General features: G+C 40.2%; 1 protein-coding gene across 1 annotated transcript in view; it reads left to right on the top strand.

The window, feature by feature from the left end:
- Positions 1 to 294: 294 nt before the first annotated feature.
- The window catches only part of SLC30A5 (solute carrier family 30 member 5), a 33,738-nt gene continuing 10,896 nt past the window's right edge, over positions 295 to 23,136 (top strand). The window contains exons 1-6 of the mRNA XM_006058942.4: positions 295 to 702; positions 9,774 to 9,896; positions 15,132 to 15,198; positions 16,628 to 16,713; positions 19,419 to 19,506; positions 22,479 to 22,566. Coding sequence (XP_006059004.2) covers positions 611 to 702; positions 9,774 to 9,896; positions 15,132 to 15,198; positions 16,628 to 16,713; positions 19,419 to 19,506; positions 22,479 to 22,566 — 544 coding nt within the window. The 5' untranslated portion in view covers positions 295 to 610. The remainder of the gene's footprint in view (positions 703 to 9,773; positions 9,897 to 15,131; positions 15,199 to 16,627; positions 16,714 to 19,418; positions 19,507 to 22,478; positions 22,567 to 23,136) is intronic.

Raw genomic sequence — 23,136 nt, 5'->3', positions numbered from 1 at the left:
CAGGTTTACTGATGTATCAGGATTAAGTAACAAGTTTAAAAGCCAGAATTTAAAAGAAATTCTAGTCTATTAATATTTCATCACAAGTGGGGCATTTTCTGTCTCCTCTCCGCTGCAGAACTCCTTGTAGTTCTTACGGCCCATAGGTGGCGCTGCAGGGACAGGCATGTGCTCAGGCTTCATCTACGGGAGGGGCAGATGGGGGGGCGAGAACACCATTCAAAGCCCCGCGGTAGGAGGAGCCTTGGGGAGGGGAGGGGAATGGCGAGTGTTGTGCAGTGCGCAGGCGCAGGACCGGGCCCTCCCGCCCCGAGAGTGAGGGCTGCTGGGCCTGATGACGTGGCCCGGTGCCGTCCGCCCCGGTGAGCCTCCTGGAAAGCCGGCGCCCCCGGAACTGTCCGTGGCCTAGTCTCCACGCACGCGTGCTTGTGAGCCGGGGATAGCGGCGGCGGCGGCCGTCTGGCCTGCGGGGACCTGACGGGGCCGTTGCCATGGGGGAGTGACGCGCCCGCGCCCGCTGTTCCGCGGAGCGGAGAGACATGAGGAGACCCCGCCGCGGGAGTAGCGGCGGCGGCGGCGGCGGCGGCGGCGACGGCTCCTGATACCCGGGATGGAGGAGAAATACGGCGGGGACGTGCTAGCCGGCCACGGCGGCGGCGGCGGCGGCAGCGGCCTCGGGCCGGTGGATGTGCCCAGCGCTCGGTAAGGGACCGATCGGGCTCCCGCTTCCGGAGCCGCTCTCTCCCTGCGCCAGCCCGGCCGCTGCGCGGATCCTCCCCGTTGCACGCGGGGCCTGGCGGCCGACAGCCCGGAACGCCCGCCTCGGTGCAGTCCGCGCTCCCGCGGCAGCTCTCATTGGTTCGGCTGTTCCGCGCTGCGGGATAAATGCTCTAGGACCCGGGAAGGTTCCGCCTGAGTTTCTGGGGTTCAGAGCCGTCCGTTAACCTTAGAACTGCTGGCCAGTTCACGTGAGAGGTTTTTCTCACCTGTCAGAAGAATTTCTGTTGGGTGTTCCTCCCTCAAATAGTAGTTTGGTGATATTTAACCTTTCTGACCTTTTAAATGAAGGGTCACCATCACCTCTTCAGGCGAGGAAATCAAAGTACAAACAGATGAACTTTGAGGTTCAGGTTATAACTCCGCACATTAAGAATCCAGCCCGCCCTCTAGTTTTTCTTTTCCTTTCTTCGCCTATTTTGTTTTATCCTTAAATAAGAAATGCGTGCGCATTGTCAAAAAGTTCAAACAGTACAGAAATTCATAGAGTGAAAAGGAAAAATCCCCCTTTCCCTCCCTCCCCGTAATGTTCCCACGAACGCCAGAAAGGTAAGTCAGTACAGTGACCTCTTTCCAGCTTGTCTTTCTGGACCTGGGCTAATTTCTGAGGTAGTGTCGCAGGATGCACGAAATACGGCTCAACAGTTGGATTGAACCTGATTTTCATCGCCTTTATATTTAATAAGGTTAATGAGGTTAGGTGTTTCTTGTTCTCGCATATCTCCTTTGAGACTGGAAGACTGTTTTGCTAAATTCTTCGGAACTGTATAAATAGCATTACCAGAATAACTATTTTTTGTGAAATGCTGAGCAACTTAAATCAGCTGCATTTTTTGTAGTACAAGTTTAATTTTCTGATCTATTTTGAACAGCTCGTTTTTGTAAAATAAAAATATGGTTGTGGTGGTTTAGTCGCTAAGTTGTGTCCAACTCTTTTGCAACCCCATGGACTGTAACCGGCTCCAGGCTCCTCTGTCCATGGGATTTCCCAGGTAAGAATACTGTAGTGGGTTGCCAGTTCCTTTTCCAAAAGGTCTTCCTGACCCAGGGGTCAAACCTGGGTCTCCAGCATTGCAGGTGGATTCTTTACTGACTGAGCCACCAGAGAAGCTTAAAAAAAAAAAAAAATCAAATATTATTTACTGAGATGTGACAGCTAAATGCAATAGGCAATTCTGGTGTAGATTTAATACTGGAGAAAATGTAGTAAAGGGTAGGACTGGGTCAGTTGATAAAAGTGGACTGTAGATGATAGATAAAAGTATATCCATGTTAAATTTCCTATAGTTTATAACTGATTTCAGAAGAGAATGATCATGGGTTTAGGAATACAAGTAATTATGGGTAGAGGAGCATAATATATGTAACTTACTCTTAAATAGTTCAGAAAAAAAAGTTTGCACCTGCCAATGCAGGAAATGTGGGTTCAGTTCCTGGGTGGGGAAGATCCCCTGGAGAAGGATGGCAACCCATTCCAGTATTCTTGCTCCCAAGGGCAGGAGGCCCAGGTCTGATCCCTAATTAGGGAACTAGATCCCCAGATGCCACAACTAAAAGACCCAACATGCTGTCAGGAAGGTTGGAGATCATGAGTGCCATAACGTAGACCTGGAGCAGCCAAATACATAAAAATAAATATCCTTAAAAAAAATAGTTCGTTACAGAATAAAATTCAAATCAGGACTGGTTGAATTTTGAATAGATTACAGGTTGAAAGAATTTTTCTTTATATAGACTGAAAATCAAATTCTGATTATAATCTGCAACAAAAGCTAATTGACAGATTCTTTGTGGATGTTTTTATGCCTGAATTCACAAATATGAATTGTTTTACATGTTTCTATGTTGGTTTCAATAAATCCTCTTGGCAGGAAAGAGCATAGGGTGACAGCCAGCATTTGTTAAGCACTTCCTATGTTCCAGGGACTTTGCATGCAGCATTTCACTTAAGCCTTAGAGCAGCACTGCAGACTCATTAGCTGTGTCCTTGTCTCACAGATCAGGAAACTGGGACATAGAAAAATAATTTTTCTAAGGTCACACACTTAGTAACTGAACTGGGAGTCAGTTCCCTCAGACTTCATTTTTTTTTTTTTTAAGCTAGAAGCTTCCTTTTTATTTATTTTTGGCTGTGCTGGGTCCTCTTTGTTGTGCGGACTTTTCCCTAGTTGCAGAGAGCAGGGGCTACTCACTAGTTCGGTGTGAAGGCTTATTGTGGTGGCTTCTCTGGTGGAGCTCAGGCTGCAGGGGGCGCGCGGGCTTCAGTAGTGGTGACTCCCTGGCTCTAGAGCACAGACTCACAGGTTGTGGGTCTCAGCACAGGTTGTGAGTCTCAGCACAAGTCTCACTCACAGACTCCGCACAGGTTGTGCTGTTGTGGCACAACCACTGAGCGAGTTGCTCAATTAGTTGGTCCCCGGCCTATGGGGTCTTCCCAGACCAGGGTTCAAACCAGTGTCTCCTGCATTAATTGATAATTGCAATAATTGATAATTATTGAATTGATTGACGATTATTGGATGAACCCATGTCTCCTGCACAGACTGATAATTATTGAATCGATTTATAATTACTGCATTGACTGATAATTATTGAATGTCTCCTGCATTGCAGGCAAATTCTTTACCACTGAGCCACCAGTGAAGCCCCCAAACTTCATTTACACTGCCCTCTACATAGTAGACATTTAAATATTGAGTGAATCAAAATAGATTTACATACACTGATTCTGTCTTTTAAACTGCGAGCTGCTACAGTGGGCAAAGCCCGAAAGGCAGGTTTGAATCCAAACTCCGATTTCAGTAATTTCAGATTTGAAGAATGAGTTTTTTCCTAACCCTTCACAGAAAATACCAGTGATACCTTTGATGAGGCTAGTTAATGGCAGATAATGATTTACAAGTCAGGAAGGTGGATTGGATCCTGATAAGTTGCCTGAAGGATCAGTGAGTGGCTCAGAAGCCACTGCCCCCATTTAAGTGCCTCCCTTCCTCACCCATGAAAATTTCCCTCTTGGTATGTTTCCCTTTGCAACGTGAACTAGGGATTGTGTGCTTATTATTAATAGTGTATGGTTACCTGGCCTTAGCTAGTGTTTTGTTGTTAGCCCCACAGGAAGACTTCATTAGTTGACACTTTAAAAATCAAAGTATCTACCTTTCAGCTAAATATTAAAATAGTTTTCCTAATTAATAATGACAACAAAAAATCTTCAATATATATTACATGAAAAATCACATAAAAATATCAAAATATGTGTACAGTGGTAAATATATGCATGTATCTAAAATATGTGTTTGTCCATACATGGAGATGCAAAGGAAAAGGTTTGGAAAGATGTCCCCAATTGGGCACCTGTGAGCAGAAAATTAGGAATGGTTTTATTTAAAATGTTGATAACAGGCAACTACTCAGGAATTACTTTCACAATCTGTTGTTTTGTTTTTGTTTTTGTTTTTTTTAATTAAAAAGGAAAAGCATCCCTGGTGGCTCAGTGATAAAAATCTGCCTGCCAGTGCAGGGGACACAGGTTCAATCCCTGATCCAGAAAGATCTCACATGCTCCAGAGCAGCTAAGCCCTTGAGCCACAGCTGTGGAGCCTGTGCTCCAGAGCTGGGGAACCGCAAGTACGGAAGCCCACTCACCCTAGAGCCCAAGCTCCACAACAAGAGAAACCACCGCAGTGAGAAGCCCACCACCACAGCTAGAGAGTAGCAAGTATTATAGGGACTGCCCTGGTGGTCCAGTGGGTAAGAATCCACCTTGCAGTGCAGGGATGTGGGTTCAGTCCCTGGTCGGGGAACTAAGATCCCACACGCCTGGGAGCAGCTAAGACTGTGCAGCACAACTAAAGAGTCCAGCGCTGCAACGGAAGAGCCCTCATGCTGAAACCAAGATGCACGCAGCCGAATAAATATTTTCCAAAAGGAATACTATGTTTAAGATTCCCTATGACTGAATCTTGCCATCACAGTGCCAAATGTTTAAGTTTTGTTAGCAATTTAAAGAAAAATTATTTAGAAATGATTTTACATATTCCCTCATCTTAAAACAAGTCTATTAAGTATAGTTTACCTTTTTCTTGATGACAAGACTTGATTTGTATCTGACTGTGACTGCAGACTATAGCCTATCAGGCTCCTCTGTCCATGGAATTTTTCAGGCAAGAACACTGGAGTGGGTTACCATTTCCTGCTCCAGGGGATCTTCCCAACCCAGGGATGGAACTCAAGTCTCTTGTGTCTCCTGCATTCTTTGCCACCGTGCCACCTGGGAAGCCCAGTTGCAGCACAGACTCTCTAGTTGTGGCTCTTGGGCTTAGTTGTTCCACGGGATGTGGGATCTTAGTTCCCCCACCAGGGATCAAACCCACATTTTTTGATTGGGTTGTTTATTTTTTCTACTTAGTCTTTAATACCCACACACCCGAGACTCGGAAGACTACTTTTGTTTCCCTAGGTGCAATTAGTTGCTTCCACATCTGTTCCTTTAGATCTCTGCTAATTAACCTGGGTCACATAAACACTTGTTTCTCACCTGTCTTTAGACCTTAAACTCCTTAAGGGAGGGCCTCTATTACAAGTTTCTTGGATAGCACCTAGAAATGCATTTAATTGTAAGTAACCAAACTAATGGCACCCCACTCCAGTACTCTTGCCTAGAAAATCTCATGGACGGAGGAGCCTGGTAGGCTGCAGGCCATGGGGTCGCTAAGAGTCGGGCATGACTGAGTGACTTCACTTTGACTTTTCACTTTCATGCATTGGAGAAAGAAATGGCAACCCACTCCAGTGTTCTTGCCTGGAGAATCCCAGGGACGGGGGAGCCTGGTGGGCTGCCGTCTATGGGGTCCCACAGAGTCGGACACAACTGAAGTGACTTAGCAGTAGCAGCAGCAGCAACCAAACTAAGACAGCTTTAAACAAAGACGGATATATTCTTCTCACATAAAAGATGCCAGAGGCTGCCAGTGTTGGTTCAGCCCCTCCGTAGTACCATCTAGGACAGATTCTTGGCCTTTGCTCTCTGCCATTCCAAGTATGGCTCTCATATTCAGGCTTATTATCAAATGGATGACATTTTTTTTTAAAGAATGTTAAGACTTTGATAACATTTTAAGATAAATTTTAGATAAAAGTCCTGCTTTGAAGTCAGAAAGAATGCAGAACTAGTTCCAGGTGCATCAGGCCCTTTTATCAGGAGGAGGGAAGGCTGTCGTACCTGAAACCAACCTGTCAGACTGGTCTCATTGGACTCCAGTGACACCTGGCACATAGTAAGTGAGCAGGGAATATTTGAAAAATGGCTTCACAGCTCCCTGAGGGCTGTACAAGGCTCTTCGCTGGCATCAGGAATTCCCAGATTGCCGGGGTTTTTAATGTATGTCTGTCTGTTTTTCCTGGTCTCTTGTTTTATCCTCCCTGTCTTGTTGACAGTGTTGTTCTTTGTGTCCTTGCTTCTGTCCTGCTGCCTTATTTTTTTTTTTTAGTTTTTTTTTATTTTATTTTATTATTTATTTTTTTTTTTGCCTTATTTTTACACCTTGTTAAGAGCTGAAGGAGTGAAGCGCTTGAGGCTTTGAGCTTTCCTCTCTCTTCCCTCATTCTGAATTCATGCCTGAGTGGATGACAGTTTAAATTGCCAGAAGCTTGACAGCCAGTTGTGTACTGTATTACTGTGCTATCTGTATTGCTATGCTAGACATCGCTGCATCACACAAATGTTAACAGTAGAGTTAGCATTCTTTCATTTAGGAAACATTTGCTGAGCACATATTATGTAAGTCCCCTTGTTAAGAAGTGAATAAACAGAAGAATAAACAGAACTGAATAAACAAAAGTAGTATTTTTATTGGCTAATTACAAATTGCTGCCATGATCATTAGCATTAATATAGTTAATTTACTTCAGTCTATCTGACTTTTTTCTCTAAGTGAAGTTGCTCAGTCGTATCCGACTCTGCAACCAGGTAGACTGTAGCCCGCTGGGCTCCTCTGTCCATGGGATTCTCTAGGCAAGAGTGGGTTGCCATTTCCTTCTCCAGGGGTTCTTCCCAACGCAGGGATCAAACCTGCATGTGTCCCACATTGCAGGCAGACTCTTAACCCTCTGAGCCACCAGTGAAGCCCTAGCTTAAATAGAGAAAATCTGCATTAATCTTGGGTTTTAATATGCATTTTGTTTGTAATATTTAATGATTTTACCCTTTGTGAGGGCCACTGTGAATATATAATTGGAAATGATTTAGAAGATGGGAATCCCCAAAGCCTTCTGGATGAACTTGGGTTTTCTGTGTGACCTAGGAAAAGAGCATACTTAAGAGTCAAGGACTGGGCCCTCGCTAACTCTGTGGGCTTCAACTTCCCCATCTGTGACAGGAGAGGAATTGGACTAGAGAATCTCCAGGGTGTTTTTCAGCTCTTAAATGTTAGTGTTTTGTTTTTTCTAGCGCATATACATTACTTTCATACCTACATAATTGCTAGAAATGTGATGGATTTTTCATGTCGTACTGCGTTTTCAACCAGTCTGCAAACAATCCAAAAACAAAATACACTCAGTTTTTTGTTGTTGTTATAGCCATAATTTTATTATTTTTTCCAATACTCCTTTTCTCATTGAGATATAAATTACATCTTTCAGCACAATCAAGCTGTAGGCCATTTTTATCACCCCAGAAAATCTGCTTGATCTTTTAAACAGAAATTTCAATATTTATACTATTCTATAGGTAGATTAAGTAGGAACCTCTGTGGTTTAGGATTTGAGTTATGTCATTCTGCATAATGTTTTTATTAGCTTCTTGGTGATGATTATCACATTGTTAAAACTCCCAAACAGCACCATTAAAAGTTCCCTCAGATTATATTCATGAAAAGAAAAACCATTTTGTTCTAAATCTGATTTTCTTTAATGTTATTTGGTCTAAAACAGAAAATGAGCTGTCAGATGGTGAAGATGGTAGAATTGTTGAGATTCATTCTTTCAAGGACTGAAATATATTTTCACAGTTGCATTAAAACTTCCAAAAGTATATATTTTGATGTCTTCTGAAGCAGATTACTGTTTGTTGATTTAGTGCCATGAGACTTAATGATTTACACTCAGTGATTTTTTAGACCATCCTATGTACATTGGTATCATTGCAAATCAAACTGTTTTAGCACTACTATTTGAATGACTAAGGTTTCCTTTAAACTTCTGTGTCTGCTTTTTTGTATTTTTCTCCCATGGGTAGAGACTTCTTCCTCTACTGTGCTGCTTTGCACATCCCCTGTACCTCCTTTTTAATGTATTAACTCCTGTTAGACGTAAACTTTGCAGGTAGTCTCCTGGGTGACGTGAAGACGATCTGTTAAAATTTCTCAAAATTTTATCTCATTATTTTTCATTTCTAATTTGTGTGTGTTTTATAACATATAATATCAACATAGTAGTACATGTTTGTAATATCTAAATAAATAATGGGTTTCAGGTACTTTTTTTTTTTTTTTTTAATACTAGAGGTATATGATCAAAGAAGACTCAGTTCAGTTCAGTTTAGCCGCTAAGTTGTGTCCAACTCTTTGCAACCCCATAGACTGCAGCACGCCAGGCCTCCCTGTCCATCACCAACTCCCAGAGTTTACTCAAACTCATGTCCATTGACTCGGTGATGCCATCCAACCATCTCATCCTCTGTCGTCCCCTTCTCCTCCCACCTTCAATCTTTCCCAGCATCAGGGTCTTTTCACAGAGTCAGTTCTTCTACTAAGCTGAAAAACAGATAATTTCTTCACTGTTTTCTGATTGCTCTTTTGGGAGTTCCTTTTTCCTTTCTTTTTATGGAAGCACCAGGTTTTCATGGATGCAGTGTTCTTTCTTGTCCGAGAATGTATAGTTCTTTGATGCTCTCTACTATTCCCTATGCTCTCTGTATCTTTTAAATTTCTTTGTTATTTTAGTTTGGTCTGTTGTCATAGACTTATTGTAAATGATTAATTATCCAGATCTGGCTTTTCATATTTGAATGAGGCCTAAAAAACTAGTTAGAAGAGTTGTGTAGGGCTTGTCCCCTGATGGGCTTCCCAGAAAAGGGTTCTCCTGTTGGGAGATTGAAGTCTGACAGTTAGGATGTTAGAGCTAAATGAGGGAAGACAGGTGTGTTGGGGTAAAGAAGGGAAACGTCCTTTTAATCTCTGTGGTTTTAGTCCAACACCTCATCCTTTTTTTTCCATTTGCCTTTTGTCTAGATCTCTCCAGAGGCTAAACTTCACTTGTTCTGTCCTCATTGAGGGAAAATGGTTGCCTGGCTGTGCTGGGTGGGATTCTGGAGACCAAACTGCTTGGCACATTTCTAGAGTGTGTGTGTGTGTGTGTGTGTGTTAGTCACTAAGTTGTGTCCAACTCTTTGCAGCCCCATGGACTATAAATCCCCAGGCTCTTCTGTCCATGGGATTCTCCAGGCAAGAATACTGGAGTGGGTTCCATTCCCTTCTCCACACCCTTTCTGAGGTGCTTCACATTCCTAAGCCTTTTCAAGACTGTAGGTCAGGTCACTTGACTTCACCTATGACTACTGCAGCCACTTAATGAAACAGAGGAGAGGAGAACTTCAGGCATTTATCATATTCTCCCTTCCTGTATTATGATCTCATTTCATGAGAGTTTGGTTTCTGTTTTTATTCTCTTTGTTTGGAGTAATTCTTTAAAAAGTGCATTATAAAGTAGTCAAGGCGACTCAGGAAATCAAAAATGTTTATTTTTAGTTTGCCTTTTTTTTTTAAATAGACTGTACCTATCCATAATACATTCATGTACATGAAAAGAATCTGAAAGTATATATACCAGTGTTAGTAGTAGTTACACACGGGGAGTGAGTTGAGTGTTTGTTTGTTTCATCTTTTGTTTATATTTATGGTTTTCATAATGACCTCTCTTGTATAATAAGAAAAAGATTTCAGAGTTCCTTGTGATTTCATTGATAACTGAAACTTGTTTCTGTTTTTATTTTTCAGATTAACGAAATATATTGTGTTACTGTGTTTCACTAAATTTCTGAAGGCTGTTGGACTTTTTGAATCATATGATCTCCTGAAAGTAGTTCACGTTGTTCAGTTCATTTTTATATTAAAACTTGGGTGAGTGTGTACAGTTCTTTTTTTCCTTAATGTTTTTTAATGTCTTTGAAAATTCTGTGTTAACTGAGTGTCTTTAGGAAGTTTTATGTAAAATATTTTGTGCATTTTATTCCTCCTGGAAAGTATTTGAGAGAGAGATATATATATATTTTAAAGATAGACTACCTAAGGTTAGAGATAACAGGCTGGATTTAAAAAAAAAAAATTGTCACACACTATTAGCTTGCCAAAACATCAACTTTTACTTTAGTTTGTGTTAATGTGTGAAGAGATACCCCACAACCAAGGTAAGAGAAACCCCAGTAAGACAGTAGGTGCTGAGAGAGGGCAGCAGAGGGCAGACAGACTAAAACCACAATCACAGACAACTAGCCAATCTGATAACATGGACCACAGCCTTGTCTAACTCAGTGAAACTAAACCATGCCATGTAGGGCCACCCAAGACAGATGGGTCATGGTGGAGAGTTCTGACAAAAGGTGCTCCACTGGAGAAGGGAATGGCAAGCCACTTCAGTATTCCTGTCTTGAGAACCCCATGAACAGTATGAAAAGGCAAAAAGATAGACACTGAAAGATGAACTCCCCAGGTTGGTAAGTGCCCAATATGCTACTGGAGATCAGTGGAGAAATAACTCCAGAAAGAATAAAGGGATGGAACCAAAGCAAAAACACCCAGTTGTGGATGTGACTGGTGATAGAAGCAAGGGCCAATGCTGTAAAGAGCAATAATGCATAGGAACCTGGAATGTCAGGTCCATGAATCAAGGCAAATTGGAAGTGGTCAAACAAGGTGGCAAGAGTGAACATCGACATTCTAGGAATCAGCGAACTGAAATGGACTGGAATGGGTGAATTTAACTCAGATGACCATTATACCTACTACTGTGGGCAGGAATCCCTTAGAAGAAATGGAGTAGCCATCATGGTCAACAAAAGAGTCCCAAATGCAGACTTGGATGCAATCTCAAAACAACAGAATGATCTCTGTTCGTTTCCAAGGCAAACCATTCAATATCACAGTAATCCAAGTCTATGCCCCGACCAGTAACGCTGAAGAAGCTGAAGGTGAATAGTTCTATGAAGACCTACAAGACCGTCTAGAACTAACGCCCAAAAAAGATGTCCTTTTCATTATAGGGGCCTGGAATGCAAAAGTAGGGAAGTCAAGGAACACCTGAAGTAACAGGCAAATTTGGCCTTGGAGTACAGAGTGAAGCAGGGCAAAGACTCATAGAGTTTTGCCAAGAGAACGCACTGGTCATACAAAGCACCCCCTTCCAACAACACAAGAGAAGACTCTACGCATGGAAATCACTAGATGTCCAACAGGGAAATCAGATTGATCATATTCTTTGCAGCCAAAGATGGAGAAGCTCTATACAGTCGGCAAAAAAAAAGACCATGAGCTGACTGTGGCTCAGATCATGAATTCCTTATTGCCCAATTCAGACTTAAATTGAAGAAAGTAGGGAAAACCACTAGACTATTCAGGTATGACCTAAATCAAATCCTTTATGAAGAGTGGAAGTGACAAATAGATTTAAGGGACTAGTCTCCGGCCCTATCGGCCTGAAGGCGCCCGATCTCGTCTGATCTCGGAAGATTTAAGGGACTAGATCTGATAGAGTGCAAATAGATTTAAGAGACTGGATCTGATAGAGTGCCTGAAGAACTATGGAACAAGATTCATGACATTGTACAGGAGACAGGGAACAAGACCATCCCCAAGAAAAAGAAATGCAAAAAAGCAAAATGGCTGTCTGGGGAGGCCTTACAAATAGCTATGAAAAGAAGAGAAGGGAAAGGCAAAGGAGAAAAGGAAAGATATACCCATTTGAATGCAGAGTTCCAAAGAATAGCAAGAAGAGATAAGAAAGCCTTCTTCAGTGATCAGTGCAAAGAAATAGAGGAAAATAATAGAATGGGAAAGAATAGAGATCTCTTCAAGAAAATTAGAGATACCAAGGGAACATTTCATGCAGAGATGGGGTCAATAAAGGACAGAAATGGTATGGACCTAACAGAAACAGAAGATATTAAGAAGAGGTGGCAAGAATACACAGAAGAACTGTACAGAAAAGATCTTCACAACCTAGATCTTCACACGATGGTGTGATCACTGACCTAGAGCCAGATATCCTGGAATGTGAAGTCAAGTGGGCCTTAGGAAGCATCAATACAAACAAAGCTAGTGGAGGTGATGGAATTCCAGTTGAGCTATTTAAAATCCTAAAAGATGATGCTGTGAAAATTCTGCACTCAATATGCCAGAAAATTTGGAAAACTTAGCAGTGGCCACAGGACTAGAAAAGGTCAGTTTTCATTCCAATCCCAAAGAAAGGCAATGCCAAAGAATGCTCAAACTACTGCAAAATTCCACTCATCTCAATGCTAGCAAAGTAATGCTCAAGATTCTCCAAGCCAGGCTTCAGCAGTATGTGAACCGTGAACGTCCAGATGTTCAAGCTGGATTTAGAAAAGGCTGAGGAACCAGAGATCAAATTGCCGACATCTGCTGGATCATCGAAAAAGCAAGAGAGTTCCAGAAAAACATCTATTTCTGCTCTATTGACTATGCCAAAGCCTTTGACTGTGTGGATCACAACAAACTGTGGAAAATTCTTCAAGAGATGGGAACACCAGACCACCTGACCTGCCTATTGAGAAATCTGTATGCAGGTCAGGAAGCAACTGTCCAGTTAGAACTGGACATGGAACAACAGACTGGTTCCAAATAGGAAAAGGAGTACAGCAAGGCTGTATTTTGTCACCCTGCTTATTTAACTTATATTCAGAGTACATCATTAGAAACGCTGGGCTGGATGAAGCACAAGCTGGAATCAAGATTGCCGGGAGAAATATCAATAATCTCAGATATGCAGATGACACCACCCGTATGGCAGAAAATGAAGAAGAACTAAAGAGCCTCTTGATGAAAGTGAAAGAGGAGAGTAAAAAAGTTGGCTTAAAGCCCAACATTCAGAAAACTTAAGATCATGGCATCCGGTCCCATCACTTTATGGCAAATAGATGGGGAAACAGTGACTGCCTTTATTTTTGGGGGCTCCAAAATCACTGCAGATGGTGACTGCAGTCATGAAATTAAAAGACACTTATGAGAGTTGGACTGTGAAGAGAGCTGAGCACCGAAGAATTGATGCTTTTGAACTGTGGTGTTGGAGAAGACTCTTGAGTCCCTTGGACTGCAAGGAGATCCCAACCAGTCCATTCTGAAGGAGATCAGCCCTGGGATTTCTTTGGAAGGAATGATGCTAAGGCTGAAACTCCAGTACTTTGGCCACCTCATGCAAAGAGTTGACTCATTGGAAAAGACTCTGATGCTGGGAGGGATTGGGGGCAGGAGGAGAAGAGGATGACAGAGGATGAGATGGCTGGATGGCGTCACTGAGTCGATGGACGTGAGTCTGAGTGAACTCCAGGAGTTGGTGATAGACAGGGAGGCCTGGCGTGCTGCGATTCATGGGATCGCAAAGAGTTGGACACGACTGAGCAACTGAACTGAACTGAACTCCTTGGAAGGGAAGTTATGACCAACCTAGATAGCATATTCAAAAGCAGAGACATTGCCAACAAAGGTCCATCTAGTCAAAGCTATGGCTTTTCCAGTAGTCATGTATGGACGTAGAGTTGGACTGTAAAGAAAGCTGAGTGCCAAAGAATTGATGGTTTAGACCTATGGTGTTGGAGAAGACTCTTGAGAGTCCCTTGGACTGCAAGGAGATTCATCTGGTCCACCGTAAAGGAGATCAGTCCTGGGTGTTCACTGGAAGGACTGATGTTGAAGCTGAAACTCCAGTACTTTGGCCACCTGATGGGAAGAGCTGACTCATTTGAAAAAACCTTGATGCTGGGAAAGATTGAGGGCAGGAGGAGAAGTGGATGATAGAGGATGAGATTGTTGGATGGCATCACCAACTCAATGAACATGAGTTTGGGTTAACTCCGGGAGTTGGTGATGGACAGGGAGGCCTGGCATGCTGCAGTCTATGGGGTCACAAAGAGTCAGACACGACTGAGCAACTGAACTAGACTGAATGCAGTTTTTGCAAATTTAATGTCTGGCTTAATAGAACACAGCTGGATTCCCACATCTGAGTCAGCATTCAGTCAGTTACAGTCAGCATTCAACTGCTTACGGTTGCAGTATCCCACATGAACTAGCCTCTGAAAAGCTCTCCTGTACAGCACTGAGAGAATAAGAGTAAAAAGAGTAAATAATATCTAAATACTTCTTTAAAAATAGTGTGACCTCACAGCTTCCTAAAAGGGCCTCAGGGGCCCTAGGGATTCCCAGACCATCCTACTGGGGTAGTCTAACCTTCCAGCTGGCATGGTATGTCACCTGAGCCTTGTCTGAGTACAGATGTTCCTCATTTTCCAAGTTGAACCACACTGGTCTGTGTTCACTATATGTCCCTTCGTAATATAGGGTAAGCTTGAAAAGAAAGTGAAAGCGTTAGTCGCTCAGTCATGTCTGATTCTGCAACCTCATGGACTGTAGCCCACCAGGCTCCTTCGTCCATGGGATTTTCCAGGCAAGAATACTGCAGTGGGTTGCCATTTCCTTCTCCAGAGGATCTTCCTGACCCAGCAGTCTAACCTGGGTCTCCTGCATTGCAGGCAGACTCCTTACTATCTGAGCCACCAGGGAAGGGCCCGCTTATAGTATACCTTTTACACTATTCTGCATGTAGTAAGAAATTGTAAAAGTGCTCAGGACCTTGGGACTGATGGTGGCCAACCTCTGTATTAATACTAGTGTGTTACACTCCTGGCAGTATAATTTTAGTAATAATGAAAAGTGATTCTTGACTAGGAAATTTTAAGCACCAGTTATATGTATTTTTAATAACTATTTTGGGTATGTGAAAGGTAGGGTATATAATTAGTACTTTCTTCAGTTCTATTTCAAGATTTGTTATTACTAAATTTTTGAGAAGTAGGAATTATTTTCTTTGGTATTTCAGAGTATAAAAAAATATCGAGGGTTCTTTTGTGGCTTGTAAACTGGGTTTTGAAGGCCATTACAAAAGAAAGAAGAGTTCCCAAGACATCATGGTGGAAGCCTTATTAAAATAAGTGTTGTTCTCTAGTATAATTTCTTCAGAGGCTAACATATCCTTCAAGTTCTAGTATATTTAAGTGTCTTTACTTTAAACCATACGTTGTATATAAGATTAATATTAATTTGTTAATATTTCAATATTCACAGGACTGCATTTTTTATGGTTTTGTTTCAAAAGCCTTTTTCTTCTGGGAAAAGTATTACCAAACGCCAGGTAAGTCTTTTGCAGAATCCTTTTGTCCTAGAAGGAGACCAGGAGGCAGTGTTCTTTCCTTGATCAGGGTTACTTATTGAATGATTTTAGGTGCACAACAGAACATTTCAAGAGTTAACTTGCTCTTGACTTAGCTTTTCAGAACTGAGGCTTTAAGAGTAAACTATAAAATGCTAAGATAATGAAGTATTTAAAAATGTAGTATAGGGTAGAAAATGTCTCAAGCATCCATATAATTATTTTCTTTAATACACGATCCATATTTTGAAAAGATTTACAAATCAGGCATGTAGACATGCCCACAAGACTAGGATAGATGTCACTAGGGAACAGATGAAGCATAAGGGTTAAGAACAAGGCATTTGGAGTCAGACAGATTCTTGGCTGTTGTAGTTACTAACTCTTACTTAAAGTAAGTTACTTAATTTCTTTACCTTCAGTTTCTCACCTGAAAATGCAGATGGTAATGCTTTCCTAATGAAGCTATGAGGAATAAATGGATTAATATATGTAAAGTTCTTTAAATAGTGCTGGACATGTTGTGAGTGCTAAGTCGCTTCAGACTCTCTGCAACCCAGTGGACTGTAGCCTGCCGGGCTCCTCTGTCCATAGGGATTCTCCAGGGAAGAATACTGGAGTGGGTTGCCATGCCCTCCTCCAGGGGATCTTCCAAACTCAGGGATCAAGCCTGCATTTCTTACGTCTCCTACATTGGCAGGCGGGTTCTTTACCACTAGTGCCACCTGGGAAAACCCAAGTAGTGAGTATGCAATGCATACTAGCCGTCTCCCTTGTCATCACTATTATTTTCTTTAAGCATCTGAGGTTCAGGATGCATACCCAGAAATGTCCTACATTCTGCATAATCATCTCACATTACCACTTCTTTGGACAGCACTTATACCCTACTACATGTTTGCTTTATGCCACAACTTAGAAACCTGTGCTATGATTTTTTATTAGAAAGAAATTTAAGTACCTCTGTTTTAGAGGACCAAGAAGATTTTTTAAAACAGGATTAATTTTTAAACCCCATCTTAACTCCCCACCCCCCGCCCTGCCCTGCCCTCTTTTCAAATAATTGGAGAATTGACTATTCCTGCTGGAGAAGAATTTAAAGACTAAAACATTTTATGTTCCTGGCAAACTTGTGAGAACTAATGTAAAAAATGGAGAAAATTGTATATAGAAAAAGATTTCAGGATCTAGCACCAGAGAAGAATATAGAAAATGCAAAACAGAGTAATATCTTGTAAATCTAGATTTAATCAAGACATCTTAATAATTTCTGCTTAATTTCAAAATATGTAATTATTTGGCCTTTAAAATATTTGTGTTACCATTATCTTCCCCTATGTGTTTTGTTTAAGATTTTGAGATATCTGGCTAAACATGACTGAAATTTTTAATTTTTTGTTTCCATTTTTAGTGGATCAAAATATTTAAACATGCGATTGCTGGGTGTATCATTTCACTCTTGTGGTTTTTTGGCCTCACGCTTTGTGGACCACTAAGGTAAATAGAAATGCATGTTTTGAGTGTTTTTATTTCTTCATTTTGAATATTAGTTTTTTGCCATTATGTTTTATGTCAAATTTTTTTGTCAGTTATATACAAATGCTTCTTTCACTTCAATAGCATGGGGTACAACTAAGTGAGCATACATGTATATTGAGGACCTGTTTAGTCTGTGGACTATTCTTTGTTGAGTAGCGTTAATGTATTGTTCATGATCTGTCATAGACATTTTACTAGAGTCCACCAAACAGTTTCAGAAAAATTTTAGCATAAATGGCTTTTTTGTTATTCATTGATTATATCCATTTTAGCAGCTGATTTTAGAGATGAAAAGTCTAAAATGGTAAATAAAATCAGCCGATAACGAGGAGAGCAGAATCTTTTAAAAATGCTCCCTCCCCCCACTCTGAAAGTCCTGTAGTACCACAGAAGGTATGTGAAAGGTATGGTCATAAACAAATGCCTTGGAAATAATGTGCCAGTCGTCAGATTGAAGATGCGTTAACTCGCGTTTCATATTCCCCGAAGTCTATATAGATTCTTTTATGTAAATTGGTCAGTTCAGGGGGCAAAATGCTTTAGGGCCACTTAATCTAATAAGAATTTGATAGGTGCAACTGTGTCTAAGTCTTAATGTTTCTCTCTCTCAAAATTATAAGAAAAAAGTACCCTGCCATTGATGAGGGAGGAAAATGGGGACAAGAAGCAAGGAGTAAGCTGAAGGGTATTCTAAAGAAATTCACTCAGGGTGATGGAGTGGACAGAGTAGAAAGTGATCAGTGAGACCTGCTTTGTGAAAAGGCTTTCTCCTCTCCCAGCGAATAAAGGAGCTCTGGGTTGTCTCCCTTTAGCTTGTTTACCCTGTGCTTTTCGAAAGGGAATATATAGAACTCCAGTGTCACATCGCTGTCCACAACAGCAGTAGGATCCTGGAGTGGTGGGAAAGCTGGCTGGAATTTTTCAGCTTGGGGAAAGCCTTTTCAGTTTATGTTTAAATATGACTGACTGATAATTTCTTACTCCTAAAGTGATCCTGTGGTCTGTTTGTTACTAAATCACCATCACTGAGTGTCAGGGAAGGAAGGGGGAAAGTTGTTAATTCTTACTTGGCTCCTCATTGAGTCATCTGTTTCTGCCCTTACAACCCTCAGTACCACCAGCTCCTCTGCCAGCGCTGCCCCTCTCATTCTTTTACTAAAATCATCATTCAGCTTCTTGATCATAGACTTCTTTGGTGTTTCATAGCCTGTCGTATTTCAAGTTACTGTCATTCTGCTGATATATTTAATATATATATAAATATATGTATTTGTATTTATATAAATATATATAATATATATTTTTATATATAATATATATTTATTTTTTTAATTGTAATTTCCCAAATGTTAACAGAACTGAAATAATCACTGCCATGTTTTCATTACAGATTTTTGAGTACAGAGGAAAAATGAAAATTTTCTTAATGAGAAGCTTAAGATCTGTAGATCCTATAAGCTCCCTTCAGCTAGCAATAATTTTTTAATATTTCATACATATAAAACAATAAATCTAAATAAATATGAACATTCATGTGTTACCCCAAATAAAACCGTACCAGTTCTTCTGGTGTCTTATGAATCCCCCTCCTGATTAAATCCCTGTCTCTGGCTACCATCAGATGTAACCAGTATTTCTTTTTTGCAGATTTTTTACTTGATATGAATAGAATTACATTGCGTGTACTTCTGTGCAGCCTATTTTTTACATTCAGTGTTATGTTTGAGATTTGCTCATTTTGATGCATGTAGTGTGTGTATATATACACATATGTGTAATAGTTCTTTGAGTTTTATGTTAGCTTTTTGAAATATAATTCATATACCATAAAATTCGCTCTTTTTGTCTCAGTCCATTTGGGCTGCTGTAACAAAAATACCATGGGCTGGGTGACTTTAAAAAAAGGCACATTTGTTTCTTACGATTCTGGAGGCCAGGAAGGCCAGGATCAAGGTACAGGTGACTGGATGTGTGATGAGAGACCTCTTCCTGGTTCATAGAAAGCCATCTTGTTTCTTCACTGTAACCTGACATAGCAGAAGGGGCAAGGGCGCTCCCTTTGGTCTCTTTTTATAAAGACTTTAATCTCATTTATGAGGGTTTCACCCTCATAACCTTAAGCACCTCTCAAAGGTGTTCCTTACCTCCTAATACCGTCATGTTGGGGATTGAGTTTAACCTTAGGGAAGGGAGGGGGACACAAACATTCAGTCTGCAGCACTTCTAAAGTATACAATTCTGTATTTCTTAGAATTTGTGTATATTCATGGAATTTCCTTCATTTTTACCACTGTGTAATAGTCCTTTGAATGGATACATTCTATATTATATTACCCATTCTCTCATCAGTGAGTAGAAAGGTTGTTTCCAGCTTAGGGATATCGCAAACAATGCTGGTATCTTACAAGTGTTTCCTGGTACATGTATATAAGAAATATGTATGATATAATCCTACAAGTAGTATTATTAGATATTTGTAGTTACAACCTTCTAAGATACTTAATGCCAGAATGTTTTCCAGGGCAGCTGTGCATGTTTATTTTTTCCATAATGGTTTATGAAATCAAGGGGAAAGATGTTTGTTCTTCTCCCTTAATCGGTTGAATTCCTGCTCCCTGATACAGATCAGACATACTTCATGAATCACGGTGTTTTGTTTGTAGGACCTTGCTGCTTTTCGAGCACAGTGATATTGTTGTCATCTCACTGCTCAGTGTTTTGTTCACTAGTTCTGGAGGAGGACCAGCAAAGGTAGAATTTTCCGTTATTTGAAAATTGAAAGTATACAAGTAAAATATTATCCAAGGCAATAAAATAGTATATCCTTTCCCATTTAAAAGAATGTAGAGGCTTTTTGCTAATTATAAATTTTTCTCACAAGTGTTCTATTTTTTACTGTTTATTTTGAAATCATTATAAATTCCTGCATATGTGTGTGTGTGTGTACTAAGTCATGTCCGACTCCTCGAAACCCCATGGGCTGCAGCCTGCCAGGCTGCTCTGTCCATGGAATTTTCCAGGCAAGAATACTGGAGTGGGTTGCCACTTCCTCCTCCAAGGGATCTTCCTGACCCAGGGATTGAACCCACATCTCCTGTCTCCTGCACTGCAGGCAGATTCTTTACCACTGAGCCACCTGGGAAGCCTAGGAGGCTGCCAATACAGTCAGAGAGGTCCCTGTGGCTTCACTCAGTGTCAGCAGTAGCTTCTTACCAGCTCAAGTACGCTGTCAAAACCAGGAAACTGACATCAGTACAACCCATAGACAGTATTCCGATTTCACCAGTTTTACATACACTCTGTGTGTGTGTGTGTGTGTGTGTGTGTGTGTGTATGTATGTGTGTGTTTAGATTTGTTTAACCATCACGATAGTCAAAGATACAGAACTGATCAATCACTGCAAACATCTCCTTCATGCTTTACCCGAGCCCTCCCCTATTTCATTCTTAACTCCTGTACATCATTTTTGGAAAAGATGTCCCTAAAAACTTGTTATATTTAAAGTTTGATGAACATTTGCCAAGTAGGCAACCGTATTCATCTTATATAATTTAAGTATTAATTTATTTTTAGTAAATTTATCAATATGCAATTAAAAGTTCTTGCAGCTACAATACTTTTACTTACCAAATTAAATGCTTCCTGTGTTACACAGGAAAGGAGAAATAAAGGCAAATAAGCTATAACAGTCTCTTTTCTGAAAGGGACTTTCTGGCTCAGTAGTGAATAAAATAAAGTGACCAAAGCAATATGCCAAGTAGAGCAAAGTGAGTCCGCCCAGCTTGTACATTTCAGATTGGATCTATGGGTATTAAAGTATATGCTACTATTTAATCTTTTCCCTTCACTCACAGAGTATTCCAAAATAAATGTTAAGTGTACTCACAGCGTACTCCAAAATCAATGTCAAAAAATCAGAGAAATGTCAAAATCAAAATCAATCAGCGTACTCCAAAATCAATGTCAAAAAATCAGAGAAATGTTAAGTGTACTCACAGCGTACTCCAAAATCAATGTCAAAAAAAAGAGAAAACCCGTACTTGTGACTTCATAATGATTACAAACATCTGCATAACAGATACCATTGTGCAGGGACTTCCCTGGCAGTCCGGTGGTTAAGACTCCGAGCTTCCACTGCAGGGGACGCTTTCCTGGGAGGGGAACTAGGATCCCATGTGGCACAGACAAAAGAATAAATAAATAAAAATATTTGAAAAATAATTGTGCAAACTAACAATGGTAACAAATTGCCACAAAATTTTACATTAAATATATACTCACATCACTCAAATAGTTTAAAAAAATGCTGAAGATCTTCAACATAAATGAGCTAAGGACAAAGACAACTCATAAAATAAATACTGCTGCTGCTGCTACTGCTAAGTCACGTCAGTCGTGTCCGACTCTGTGCAACCCCATAGTCGGCAGCCCAACAGGCTCCTCTGTCCCTGGGATTCTCCAGGCAAGAACACTGGAGTGGGTTGCCATTTCCTTCTCCAATGCATGAAAGTGAAAAGTCAAAGTGAAGTCGCTAAGTCGTGTCCGACTCTTCGTGACCCCATGGACTGTAGTCTACCAGGCTCCTCCGTCCATGGGATTCTCCAGGCAAGAGTACTGGAGTGGGGTGCCATTAACAAATGACTTTAAAACATTAAAAATTTTACTGCACTAAAAGGAGAGTATAGATCTTACATGTCCTCTCGTTAGTGTCGGTAATGAATCTAGGCATCTAACCAGAACTGTGGTGTTTTTTTTTTTTTAGTTCTGACTGTGAAGTACTACAGAATCCTCAGTGCCCTCTTTGCAACAAAAGTCTTAAGTTATAGTCTCCATGTTTGGGTATTGTTAATCTACCATGTCCTGATTCAATGAAAATTAGGAAATTTTAAATTGTATGGCTTATGTATACTGACTTTGTCAAAATACCTACCACACTAATAGGGAATTTATCAAGTACAGTGGTTATCTTGTAATGAACAAAAATCCTCATTTTGCACTTAACATTTTTATTTTCTGAAAGTACCTGGTATTACACCTGTAAATTTATAACTAGAGAATGTACAGTAGTGCTATTTAGATTGCTTGTGTGTGAAAAATTCTGAAGTATTTGCGTAAACCTGGATAGTATGTCCTTCCTGTAATTGTCTTTTATCAAAATCCTTTCCTGGAATGAGAACTTAAGAAGTGTGTATAAACCTTTACTAGATATTAGAGTTGACTGCTGATTTTCATAACATGTCCTCTTAGTTCTTTTTCCCTAGAAGAATGATAAGTAGAGTACTGATATTATTGTATATCAACTGTCTTCACTATAACTGTTGCATGTTATAGAATAAAATGTCACTACTAATTATTCCTTAGCTACTTGGGCTTTTCAGACAGAAGCAAAGTAACATTTAAGAAGATTAGTTCTGTGAACATGTAACAGTTTGTGCATGGAAATATCCCTATTCACAGTAGCAAAGACACAACTGAAGTTGTCATTATTAAGTGTCTTAAAGTGCCCTGAAAACATACTGCAGAATTTATGGGAGCTCTTTACTTTTGCATCTTACTGTTAATACTATAAATTTACATTGTATAGTATAAAGATTTTAATGTCAAATGTTATTTTATCTTTAAATAGGTATTTGAAAAAATTTTCTTTAGCATTTGTATAGTCATGGTCTTAAAAATCAACACTTGAAAAAGCCACTCTTGGTATTATTCTCTTCATTTTCAGACAAGGGGGGCTGCTTTTTTCATTATTGCTGTGATTTGCCTGTTGCTTTTCGACAATGATGATCTCATGGCTAAAATGGCTGAACACCGTATCCTTTTGCAGAAGATGGGAGTTTTTTAGTCTTACAGAAAAACAGAAGACTGGCAGAATGGGAAAGAAGGAGTAACTGAATTAAACTAATCAATCGTGAATGAAACTTTCATAGATTAATGTAGGTATTCTAAATCAGTATTCAAATAGTGAATAAATTTGTTCTAAGTTAAATATCTTTTAAAGCACCCTAAATTTTCAGCAATTTTGGGACAATGAAAGAATTTTAGAATGTTGTGGCGCTAATGTATGTATGTGTATACATATATATGTATGATTTACTCACTCAACAAAATCAATCTGTTTGCTCCCTTGTAATTTAACAATTTAAATGCTCCCTTTAGAAGGCAGTGGCAGTTATTAAATATAAACTTTTTTGAAATTAAATGCAAAAACCTTTGGCATCTTCTTACCTGAAAGAAGTTTAAATTCCTTAATCTGGTATTCACTGTCTTGCTCTAAACTATTTCCAACTCAGCCCCCCACTCCTCTCTTATACTGACTAAACCCAACTTCCAATCAAATATATCTACTCATTTTCCTCTGCAGACATGGCTTGTTCTTTCCT

This window comes from Bubalus bubalis, chromosome 19 (genome assembly GCF_019923935.1).
Source record: "Bubalus bubalis isolate 160015118507 breed Murrah chromosome 19, NDDB_SH_1, whole genome shotgun sequence".
NCBI classification, from domain to species: Eukaryota; Metazoa; Chordata; class Mammalia; order Artiodactyla; family Bovidae; genus Bubalus; species Bubalus bubalis.
Note: the sequence above shows the minus strand (reverse complement) of the source record. Positions and strands in the feature narration are given on the sequence as shown.